Here is a 13,726-nt window from a genome sequence, read left to right as displayed (position 1 = left end):
TAGACTTTTTTACCTTTTAATTACATTTTCACTTATTTTTTAAAACAATCTCTTATAAAAGCATCTTTTAAACATATTTTACTTAAAAAATTAATACATATATTTATCAATAGATGTATAAAATAAAATCATCAAGAATTAAAATTACTATAATTAACTAAAAAAAGGCAGACTTAAGGCGAGACGAGCCGAACGAATAGGCGATGCGAGTTTTGGCGGGCGGCGGACTCCGGCGTGCCGAGCTTTGACGGAAGGCGGGTGTTTGCGAGACAGGCTTTGGTGGGCGACGGACCCAAAATCCTAACCCAACCCGCCAATTTTGGGCGGGTGCGCAGGCAACAACCCGTTTTGCCACCCCTACCACAGACCTTCCTAGATTTCTCACAGGTCGATCAGTCAAGTATGATAAAACATAAAGGTAGATTTTAAAAGTAAAGTCTAAATTTTCAAGAATTTTTTGCCCTTATCTAAAAAACTATGTAACCTATTAAATCCATCTTCACGCGTTGGATGATTCTCAAAGGGAGGCTCCCCACGAGAGACCGATTGGTGAGATTTGGTATTACGACCGACGCTAGCTGTTGTTTTGGTGATGGAGATGAGTCTATTGAACACCTCTTTTTCAGTTGCAGCACAGCTTGCAAGGTGTGGAAGGATGTGATGCAATGGCTGAACATCAATCATGAGCCTACGGAGTGGTATCGGGAAAAGAGATTGATCACATGTGAGACAAACAAAAAAGGATGGAAAAGGAAAATTATGAAAGTTGGGATTACAGAGACCATGTACGAAATCTGGAAAGGAAGAAATTGTATGATTTCCTCTCATACTAGCCTAGATCACAATATAGTTACTACGAAAGTTATTGACATTGTGAAAATTAGATGTAGTTTGAATAGGAAGCTTTATTTGCACATAAATGCTCCCTAGGCAGAATTAAGTTGTTGATGTTTGATTCCTGAATCCCTTTGGATTGGATGTAAAAAACTGTTTTTGGATTTCAATAAAGTAATGCTTGTTCTCAAAAAAAAGATAGCTTGTATGGATTATATGTAGTATTTTTTACACGCATAACTATAAATTCTTAAAATTATAATAAAAAAATTAGTGATTAAAATTTTTTTTCGAATATTTAAAGACAATAATAAATTTTCAAACACGTTTTAAGAAGAAGAAGAAGAAGAAAAATAAATAATATAGATAAAAGAAGATTAGAGATTAGAAAAAGTATATCATATTTATTTTAGTTCGTCTTAAAATCACGAGGCCTACGTTCAATTCCGAAAGATATTACCTTATAGTTTTCTACTATCAACTCAACTTTTATAGGTTACATACTAGTTAAGAGGTTGGACAAAATAAATGATAAGGGACTGAAAAAATATATGAATTATTGTACTTTAATAAATTATAGGACAATTTTTTGTCTCAAGCAAAAATTATAAAAAATATTATAAGATACTTTTTTTAATTTTTTTTATAAAATACTCTCTCTCTCTCTCTCTCTCTCTCTCTCTCTCTCTCTCTCTCTCTCTCTCTCTCTCTCTCTCTCTCTCTCTCAATCCAACAACAAGTGCTCGAGTTGCTCCATGATGAGTGGTCCTGCAGTCAAAGGTCAATACTCAATCTTCGCTCTCAAATGATTGGCTGCTATTAGATTTAATCAAAGGGTTCTCGCATTCCACATCAGATGATCTGGATCTGGGTGGTTCTAAATGTCTTCCTATATAAAGTCTCTTCAAACTCCGTGACCCATGTATACGACTTGTTTTCACAATTATATTACTTTTCATTCATTCCCTGACTTAAGCGTTGAAATTTTAACCTTGTAGGTTAAACCTACTCCACCGTACTAGAAGCACATTTCACTGAGTCCTATCACACACCAGCATTTACTATGTACAATTAACATTAACTAACTTTATGAATATATGTATTGATTTACTTATTCATCAAGTAAAATAATTATGAGGTGGTTAATATCCTATAAAATAATTCTCCCTCGTCACAATTACCATAATCTTTCTCTTTCAAATTATATTACAACTTTATTTAATAGATAAGATATCTTCAAAAGATTTGGGGTAGTGGTAAATCTAAGTCTTCCCAACCATAATTTGATGGTTGATGTTAATGTTTTGAACCACAACTTGTCACGAGTTACAAGAGTACCACCAAAAGGACATTGGCATTCTAAGAAATCAATATACCTTTTCCACTCACTTGTCCACTTGATTCTATTGGGACTCAAAAGATGAGACATTGGATTAATTCCTTTTAAGTCTTTAACCTTGTGATGTCCAGGTGCCACTAACCACATTCTTCTTCACATAAAGTGGAATTAAAATGGACCCTAATTGATTATAAAGCCAGATTGCATTGAATTAAATAATGCACAACAAGGCATAGTGATCAGTGAAGAAAAAGGGATAAAAAAACATCAACTAAAAATAATTGTTTATTCAACCTTTTATTAAAGCCAGATATCATATCAATTCTACCTTATTAACTGACCTATATATAATCCCAAGTTCTAAATAACAAAGTCATAAGTTCCCAAACAAACAAAAAAACATGTATGCTTCTACTTCCTTTACTTCACAGCTTGAGTTTCTTGTGGAATCCCACACAAGAAGGCTACTCTACCAAGGCCCAATTGATCATCAATCACTAACCAACTCTGCTGTTCTCACACACAACAGTTCAACAAATTCATATTTTGGTATTAGCGAAACTGAAGCAAATGTTGTGATGATACTTGCAGTCCTATTGTGTGCTCTTATTTGCTCACTTGCATTAAACTCCATCATAAGGTGTGCTTTAAGGTTTTCAAACGTAGCCATCAACAACAGCTCTTCACCTCAATTGGCCAACAAAGGAATCAAGAAGAAAGCTCTCAAAACATTCCCAACAGTGAGTTATTCAACTGACCTGAAATTACCAAGTTTGGATACGGAGTGTGTCATATGTCTCTCGGAATTTACAAAGGATGAAAAGGTGCGGATTTTGCCTAAATGCAACCATGGTTTTCATGTTTGTTGCATTGACAAATGGTTAAAGGAACACTCATCATGCCCCAAGTGCAGACAGTGCCTTCTTGAGACTTGTCGAAAGATTGTTGGATCGGACGCACCACCACCTATGTTGCCGATGCCAGAAACTATTATAACAATTCAACCATTAAACCGTGAAGCTGTTGCGCTTAGCTATAGGGAAGAAAGCAGATAAATTTTCATTACAGTTTGAAACATTTAGTTGCTTTAGGTTGTGCCCAAATGTAAATATACGATAGTTAAAATGATCAGTGCTATTGTTTTACAACAACATTCTGCAATAGTAATTATTTGAACCAAAAATATGAATGCTTTCAAAAGAATTTTTTAATTAGATTTACAAATCAGGTTATTTTATGTAGATAATAATCTTTTTTTTTTTTTTGATGGAAAAGCTATTTCATTAAGAGAAAAGCCAAGAGGCATTACAAACAACAATAGACTTATGGTATAGGACAAACCCCATCCATAGTTGAGAAGTATCTAAGATATTACACATAGATTTATCAAAAGCTAAAGGAATACAACCAAACCAAAAACAACAACATATCATCAAATCATCAACTCTTGTAAGAGCACCATTAGTGGCAATATAAGAATGAGAATCTATTGTCTTTTTCCAAATCCAATTAAGGATGATTTCTTTGACTTGTGTATGCGCATATCGACTTCCTTTGTTCTCAAGATTGTCCATTTTCATGGAAAGCTCAAACCTTTGTTGTTGACTAGAGATAGTGTTACTCCAAAACACAAAAATCCTTTGAGGCTTTTTATCAAACACCATGAGTGCAGTCTTAAAACCCAAATGACCAAAGCATAAAATAGATAACATAAAGACATAAAAAGCTAGATCTGAAAGAGGAACAAAATACAACCTGTTGTAAAACCACGGCGGCTTTGGCGGTGCGCGAATCGTAGCCAATAGAGCATAAACAGAGGAGAGGGGCGGATTTGAGATGCTAAGACCAACTTTGACGATATTTTCATCTTCTAGTAGTGGTGGTGGCTCAGGCGGCGGCCGGTTCAACAGAGAGGAGGATGGTTGAGTGGTGGTTTGCAGTGGAAAGAGGAAAAATCCAATGAGGGGGTTAGATTTGATGGACGTATGAGAGTGGGATTGGGTGAAAGAGGGATTACCCTTCATAGAGGGAGGGGTGACCACCATAAAAGTGGTAGATGAGAGCCACCATGAAGGTGGGGGCAGCCACCAACACTAAGTAATAGATTTTTGGTAAATTTTGGGATAAGAATAAAGGGATTACTCTTCATTTTAATAAAAAATAAATGGGTTAATGTCTATTATTTTGTTTTAAAGTGCAAGGAGACAGAATTAGTGACTCGAATGTATATATGGGATAAGATCAGTTGACACTAAGGTGTGATGACACTAAATCTTATCCGTTTATTATTTTTAATCTAAAGGTTAACAAATATTTAAAAACTAACTCATGAATTTTTTAAAGGTATTTTAGCTTAGCCTTTGGATTAAGAATAAATTTAATAACATGATACTTCTGATAACTCTTTATCGCATATCCGTATAGCAAAATCTATTGTTGGATTGAAAGCTAACATCATATAGATAATGCCCATAAAATTTAACATCAATCAGAAATCATTTGATATGTCAACGAGATGCATAAAAACCAACGTCCTACAAAACTTTAACAAAATCGTTAATTTTGATCATTCTCTTTAAAATATCAAATGATTTTCGATTGATGTTAAATTTTATGGACATGATCTATTTGATGCTAGCTTCCAATCCAACAGTGAATTTTATTATACGGATATGCAGTAAAGAGTTATTGGAGGTGTCATATTACTAAGTTTGACACCTTGGAGTCATTTGATCTTGTCCCATATATATATATATATATATATATATATATATATATATATATATATATATATATATATATATATATATATATATATATATATATATATATATATATATATATATATATATACAGAGAGAGAGAGAGAGGAAGGATATCAAGTGAGAGCATTTTATAATGAGAGATGAGAGGAACAAATATTAAACACTGAATTCATCAAGAGAGAGAATGCTAATACATTAAGGTGGCTATTAATTTCTCTCTTAATAAATCTTATGGTTGATATTTATTCCTTTCATCTCTCATTATAAAATACTCACATTTGATATGCTTTATATACATATATATACATATACATATATATATATATATATATATATATATATATATATATATATATATATATATATATATATATATCAACTTGGTTTCTATGTGTGTGTGATAAGAAGGAAAATGGCCAAACAACCACGAGGTTGCGGGAGGAGGAGAGTCCAACCTGCTGAATAGTATCCATAACCTATTAATGAAGTGAATTAGTTGGCTTAGATGATGCAGCAACAACACCACCACCAGATGCAAATGCAGCAGAAGCATGAACTCACGATGCGGATGACTACGCAAGACATTCCAAAGGACTAGGACCACTTTAAGGCGGTGTTTTTGGACAAGTACTTCCTGGATTTTTTAAGGCACGGAAGGAATTGTGTAACACCCTTCTAAACCCCTGCGGAATATAATATAAAATTCAGAGTAACATGAAACAAGGATGCCACAATTCCGGGAAAAAAAACAAATATCAAATCGATTGTCATGCTTTCATGAGGAACAAAATACTATTATTCAGTAAACCATGTTCAACACAGCGGAAATAATTTAAAAACTGAATAGCATAAACCTTCCATGGTCAATACCAAATCACCAATCCACAAACCAATTAAATATAATCCAAAAACCAATAAAAACGATAGTATAATAATGAACTTTAAACTAGCATTCCCCAGTGTTACAAGATCAAAGCATAACACCGATGCAAAAACTAACGGGCTAGCCTATATAAGCTATCCTCACCAAGCTTAAATGTCGCTACTTCTCAATCAGAAAAATAATCAACAGTAAGGGTGAGACATATCACAATTAAACTATATTATAAGTTCATAACGACAAAACATCATAAGCATATTATTCACCCAACTATAATATATTTAGATATTCAGAATCGTTCACCAACAACACAAAATGCAACCAATCACATCACCACGAAATAACACTGGAAATTTTCCAATCATGTTATAACAATACATATGCAAATGCAACGACTCTATGCATGTGGTACCAATCGTCATGGGACTAACCCATCTAACCGATCCAAACATCACCGGGATACGGCCCTGCCAGCACTAATTCCACACAATGGGTGTTATGCCTCCACTGATCCAAACTTCACCGAGATTCAGCCACCAAAAATGATTATGAATGCATACATAACATATAACATACTCACCATCATCACTGATACGATGAACAATTTCATCTTAACATAACTCACCGATATCAACATCGAACTTAGTATGTTCATGTTTCAGCATCATTCAATAATCAATCATACATATTCACAATCAATATCACCTTAATATTACAATCATATCATCACCATATCACCGGATTGTCACATTTATCAATCTATGCACACAATGTATAAACTCACCAAAATAAACTAAATCGGGATTTTTAAAATAAAATCGAGATACAGCCCGTTTCATCACTGTATCATATAAAATATTTCATTATCTTTTCAATGCTCAAAACGGCGCTTAAAATGGACCTACGATTTAAAAGATGCAAAAATTATAACTTTTGCAAAACTAGGTGTGTTCGCCTGGTGCCCCGACTGGCTCCCCCGGGGCTCTATGGCCGTAGCTTGCCACCCATCGCCCGCTAAACTCACCCGGCGAAGACGTGTAGACGCACGCTCGCCCGACGACTCAATCTGTCCGCTTGGCGCTCTGCACCAGAACCAGAATTTTTGTTGTGCGATTTTGGCACTCTTATTCTCCCAATTTCAATCCAATCGCACCAAAATGTTTATCATACCAAAACATCATCAATTCCCATATTCTAACACAACTCTAACACGTTTATAGATCATTTAACATCAACATATTCATCATTCATCCAATTTCATCAAATCACTCTAAAAGTCCTAAAACTTCCAAAACCCCAAAAATCCCAAAACTTAAAACATTCAATCGATATGAATAACACACATGAATCAGTTCTATCAAATCTAAACTAATAATATAGGCTAAATGAATTGTCACCCCTTACCTTAGCCAAATGCCCTTGAATGTTCTTCTCTTCTTCCCTTTGCTCTTTCACGTTCTTTGCTCTTCTCCTCTTTTGCTTCTATTTTTCTCTTTTTCCTTATTTCCTTGTTTTATGAAAATATAACCCAACTTTAGTAAAAGGTCTCCAAATTAACACCTCCCCTTTACTAAACACGACACTGGCCCAATACCGTTATTTCACAATTTCTCCAATTAATCTAATAAAATACAAATTAATCCAAATAATTAATTTAAATTCTAATTAAATTAATTATTGGAAAATATGGGGTGTTACAAATTGGAGTTCGAGTACTTAAGGCAAGGAAACATGTTCGTAGCAAAAATCACAAATAAGTTTGAATATATGGCAACCTATTCTTAGCAGGAAGTTTATGCTCCGGATAAGCAATGGAAGATTAACCAATTCATATTTGGTCTCCTTGGAGAGATATATCACATTGTTTCATAACCGTGATTTACCCCTCATGCCAAGTTGTTGCAACAATGTTATGTTGTCAAAAATAGCTTGAAGAAAATAATCCGACCCATGATCTTGAGCTAGCGGCGATCATCTTTAAACTCAAGGTGTGGCGACATTACTTGTATGGAGTCCACTTCGAGTTGTTTAGTGATCACAAAAGCTTGAAATACCTTTTTGACCAATAGGAGCTGGATATGCGCCAGGGAAGGAGTATTTAAAGGATTATGACTTCGAATTGAAGTATCATATGGGGAAGGAAATACATGAGACCAAATTGATGATGTTGGAGCATGACTTGTTGGAGAGGTTTCAAAATCTCGACCTCCAGTTCACGTGGACTCAAACCGCGTATCTACTTGGTAATTTGAGGGTCACAAATGACTTGAGTAGGGATGGCAATTTGGCCCATCCCCAGTGGGTACCCACAAAAATACCCACAATGGATAGGGTAAAAACCCGCATAAATGGGTACGGGCACGGACTCGGGTAATTACCCACTTAAATAAGCGGGTATGGGTGCGGGTATGGGCAACTTAGTAGGGATGGCAAACATACCCAAACCCGCGGGATCCACCCGCACCCGAACCCGAGTCAACGGGTGAAAACCCGAGTTGACTGGGTTTGGATTCGGGTTCGGGTGCCACCCGATATTTCGGGTGCGGGTTTGGGTAGTGTGAAACCCACGTCCGAAACCCGAAATCACACCCGAATATATATATATATATATATATATATATATATATATATATATATATATATATTTATTATTATATATATATATATATATTATGGAAAGTTGTAAGAATATTGTAGGAAAAATATATTTTATGTATTTTGTTGCGGGTTTGGGTTTGGGTAAAAAAACCCGAACCCAACGGGTGTGGGCGTGGGTGTTATTTTGTCACCCGAATAGCTTTTGGGTTTGGGTTTGGGTTCGGGTGGTAATTTCGGGTGCGGATTTGGGTAGTATAAAACCCGCACCCGCGGGCACCCGTTGCCATCCATACAACTTAGTACCCAGCCCGCCCCATACTCACACAACATATATATTTATATATTTTGATTTATATTATTATATTAAAATAAATGTCTATCAATTTTCAAAAATACATGGATGTTAAACCATTACATATGTAACATAAGTGTTCGTTTATTTCATAATTTTACAATAAGTTTTTTAAAAACATTTAAATGTTACTAAAAACTTAAAATGATATGATATTTTATAGTATATTTATTTTTTATTAGAAATGCGGGTAATGGGTACGGGTATGGGTACTTACATACCCAAAGGGCATGGGTACGGGTGCTAAAGTTGTTACCCAAGCGGGTATGGGCTCGGGTACAGGGATTTTTTTCCAACCACGGGTATGGAGATGGGTTATATAGTACCCTACCCATACCCTGCCCATTGCCATCCCTAGACTTGAGGGAGAGAATAAAGCAAATTCAATGGTTGGATGCAAAATTGCAAGTGGAAGTCACTCATTATGGTTTCTCCTAAACCGTGGACAGGGTTATTCTTTTCAACTAGAGGTTATGTGTGCCAAGTGATATGGACTTAAGGAGAGCGATATTGGAAGAAGCTCACAAAGGCCATTTCGCTATTCACCCTAGGTCATTGAAGATGTACCAAGATTTGAAAAAGGATTTTTTGGGGGTCAATATGAAAAAGGGTATAGCGGAGTTTGTAGCCAGATGCATAATTTCACAATAATTGAAGGTAGAGCATCAGCGGCCTGGTGGTATGTTGCAACCATTAGGAATTCTTGAGTAGAAATGGGAAAACGTCTCAATAAATTTTGTAGTGGGTTTTCCTCATACCTGTGCTAGACACAACTCGATATGGGAGATTATGGAGTAGTTAACCAAATCAGCTCATTTCTTAACAGTGAAAACTACGTACAAGGTAATACACCTAGCCAAATTGTTCATCGTTGAAATTATGCGATTACACGATATTCCATTAAGTATTGTCTCCGATCGAGATTCAAAGTTCACTTTGAAGTTTTAGAAAGAAAAAGAATATGGATTAGAGAAGATAAAGAAGAAGTTCAAATTGCAAAATCATTTCTTTTTGGATTTAGTCTTCCTTCTTACTGATGCATCCATTATGTAATATATATATATATATATATATATATATATATATATATATATATATATATATATATATATATATATATATATATATATATATATATATATATATATATATATATATATATATATATATGGGGACGACTCAAGTGAGAACACTTGGTTATTATGAGAAATGAGAACAATGAATCACGACCATTAAATTTTGATTTTCTTGATTTTAATGGACTGGATTGGTTTCTCTTTCTATGATCCTTAATATTTATTTTAAATCAAAACCAATCCAATCCATTAAAATCAACAAAATCAAAATTTAATGGTCGTGATTCATTGTTCTCATTTCTCATAATAACCAAGTGTTCTCACTTGAGTCGTCCCCTATATATATATATATATATATATATATATATATATATATATATATATATATATATATATATATATATATATATATATATATATGTGTGTGTGTGTGTGTGTGTGTGTGTGTGTGTGTGTGTGTGTGTGTGTGTGTGTGTGTGTGTCGCGCACGTTGTTATCATTAAATAAGGAACACAAGTAGTTTAGTGGAGAGGCGTCCATCTTGGGACCCTTTTTGTTTAAAAGTTTTGACTTTTATCATTTAACACCCAAATAATTAAATATTAATAATTAGTCTACGTGGAATTTTAAAAAATTGAAAAAAAGAGAAAAAGAAATCGGCCACGTCAACTTTTTTTGTAACGGAGAATTGACGCTAGGGACTAAAACCAAAGGAAATTAAACATATAAGGACTTCATCCAAAAAAATTAGGGACTAAAATAAAAAACGTGTCAATTTACATGGACCGAAAGACTATTTAAGCCCTCCTCTTTTATATAAATCCTACCCCTATTTTTTTTCAAATTTTAATGTTATTGTTAAACCCTTATTTTAATCTTGTTTTAAAAACACAAAGAAAAGTCCTATACTAAATTTGAATTTGTTTAGACATGGATCGCAAAACAGGGTTTTTTCACTTTTCTAAAGGCATGTGCTCTGAGTCGTTGTAGGACGAGTGGTCCTATAGTCAAGATGCCAACACACATTCTCTGCACTTAGAGGATTAACATCCATTAGATTTAATCAAAGGTTCTAATATTGGGTGGTTCTAACTGTCTTTCATATATAAAGTTATTTCGAAGACCGAAGTATGTGACTCATTCTCACACTTAGATTACTTCTCATTCATTCACTAACTTAAAGGTTGGAGCACTAATCTTGCATGTCCACCTGGCTCCGCCTTACCAGAAGCATGCTCTAACCGAAGTATGTGACTCATTCTCACACTTAAATTACTTCTCATTCATTCACTAACTTAAAGGTTGGAGCACTAATCTTGCATGTCCACCTGGCTCCGCCTTACCAGAAGCATGCTCTACCGCACATAAGTCATATCACACTCCATCATTTACTATGCATGATTCCTAACAAAATGTTAACATTAACTAACTGTATGAAAGTATTTATTGGTTTTCTTATTCATCAAGTAAAACAGTTATGATGTGGTTAATGTCCATATAATCATTCTCCCTCGTCTATTTGCTACTCACTAATTTAATACACATTTACCGTAATATTTGTATTCCACAATTTATCTCTTTCACTAAATGCTTAGCTACATTGTAACGAGTTATATTGATTTTAATCTAACATTTACACCCACAAGGATTGTTTATTAAATATTTTTTAATTGAAAAATATTAAATAATAAATCAAAATTATTTCCATCATATTTTGAATTTTATGACTATTATTTATTTAATTGATAAGTGAGAAAAATAAATGTGAAATTTAATTTATCTACCATAAAAAGTTGAATATTTTACACTTAACCAATCATTTAATATTATTTAATTTTAACATATTTAATTAGTTATCAAATAGTATAATTTTGAATTGTTTTCAAAGTATACTATTTTACGTTGAATGTAATTACCTAAGGGTGAGAATAGGTCAAAGCAAATAATAAGGGCTTACGGTCCAGTCTACACAGATCCAAGCTAGATCAGACTTTCTTTATATTAAAAGAAAAAGTTACACTAATCAATGCTTTCCAAGCTATCTACAATCCAATATCTATTATATCTTGCTTTTTTACTGTTAGAATTTGGTTTAATACTTGTAGTTATTCAATCAACACTTTCTTTTTTTACTAGTTCATTCTGTAATGTATTAACTTTGCATAATGAACCTAGTAAAAAAAGAAGCATTAATCGGAAAACTAGAAGCATTAAACCAATTTCTAACCGTCAAAGAGTGAGATACAAATAACTGAGAGAAGAAAGCACGTAAAACATTATTAATATAAGTTATTTTCTAAAATAACTTAATTTTTTTATATTATTATTTTCTAACATAACTTTTTTTATAGGGTTAATAGTACTTTACCCCCTGTAATATGAGCGTGTTTCGGTTTACCCCCTACCGTTGCCAAAGGCAGGTTTTGGCAACGGTTTTTTTGAAAAAACCGTTGCTAAAAGGTAGGGAGGGGGAAAAGCAAAATTCGCTAACATTACAGGGGTGAAGTACTATTAACCCTTTTTTATATTATTATTTTCTAATTCAATTCAAAAGGTTATATATTTAATAAGGAGGTGGAAAAACACTAAAACCACACACAATATAATAAACTCATCTTCTATAACATGTTGACTGAATGTATTAAAAGTTGCAATGTACAATGTATATCACTAAAAATAACAAACACATCAAAAATACTACAACTATTATCAACTTACCTTAAACAATAATATACAATTTTTATCAACAAAATCAAAATCATCAACAACATACAACTTTTATCAACAACAACATACCTTAATAACAACATATAACTTTTATCAACAACAATATACAACTGTTATCAACAAAAACAAAATCATCAACAACATACAACTTTTATCAACAAAAACAAAATCATCAATAACATCATACAACTTTTATCAATAGGTGAAGGATAACATGATAAACGAAACATATTTCTTCATCACAGTGAACTAAATAAATTATCATTGATTTAATAATAAATAAATTCAATGGTAATGATTCATTAAGGGTAACCTACTCTTCAAATTATAGATACATAAATTAATATTTACACTTTTATCCTTACAAATATTTCTAACTATTTCCCAATATTTACAACAAATTGAAAACTAGACCTCAATATTTTTTACAAATTACAAATTAGACTATAATATTTATCAAAAGTTATAATTTTATTGTATATATATATATATATATATATATATATATATATATATATATATATATATATATATATATATATATATATATATATATATATATATATATATGTTTATAATTACAATATGAGAGGCAAAGGCAAACTAGTTTGGGACATGTTAGATACAACCACTGCAAATTCGAACTGAATAATTTTTACTCTATAACTCATTACGAGCACAAACAATTGACTGAATTATTGCTCTTTCCTAATTTCTATTGATCTGTTGATCCTTACTCCTAAGTGTCATCACTCAAATTGCTTTATTTTTTAATTATTATTTAAGGTGTGTGATAAAATTTATTTTATATTAAAATATATATCCCAACATTTTTTAACAGCATGATATATATATATATATATATATATATATATATATATATATATATATATATATATATATATATATTGTGTATTTTCTTTGCAATACTATGTTTTTTCATAGAGGAACATAATGTTACGTTGTTTATCTTTGTTTTAAATTTTCATTTATAATCAATTAATCATTTATTGATTTCTTATAAAATTTATATTTTATAATTTATGAATAAAATATTTATTTGGGTCAATATCTAATTTTTTTTTTGGATATTTATGTAAAAATAATAAAGTAATTAAGAAATACATTAGTATTTTGTGTGAATTAAAGAAAACA

General features: G+C 32.5%; 1 protein-coding gene across 1 annotated transcript; it reads left to right on the top strand.

The window, feature by feature from the left end:
• Positions 1–2,514: 2,514 nt before the first annotated feature.
• Positions 2,515–3,384, top strand: LOC131602829 (RING-H2 finger protein ATL78-like). Its single transcript, XM_058875032.1, has one exon. The coding sequence runs from the start codon at positions 2,575–2,577 to the stop codon at positions 3,226–3,228; it is 654 nt and encodes a 217-aa protein (XP_058731015.1). The 5' UTR covers positions 2,515–2,574; the 3' UTR covers positions 3,229–3,384.
• Positions 3,385–13,726: the final 10,342 nt, after the last annotated feature.

The sequence above is a fragment of the Vicia villosa genome, linkage group LG5 (genome assembly GCF_029867415.1).
Source record: "Vicia villosa cultivar HV-30 ecotype Madison, WI linkage group LG5, Vvil1.0, whole genome shotgun sequence".
NCBI lineage: Eukaryota > Viridiplantae > Streptophyta > Magnoliopsida > Fabales > Fabaceae > Vicia > Vicia villosa.
Note: the sequence above shows the minus strand (reverse complement) of the source record. Positions and strands in the feature narration are given on the sequence as shown.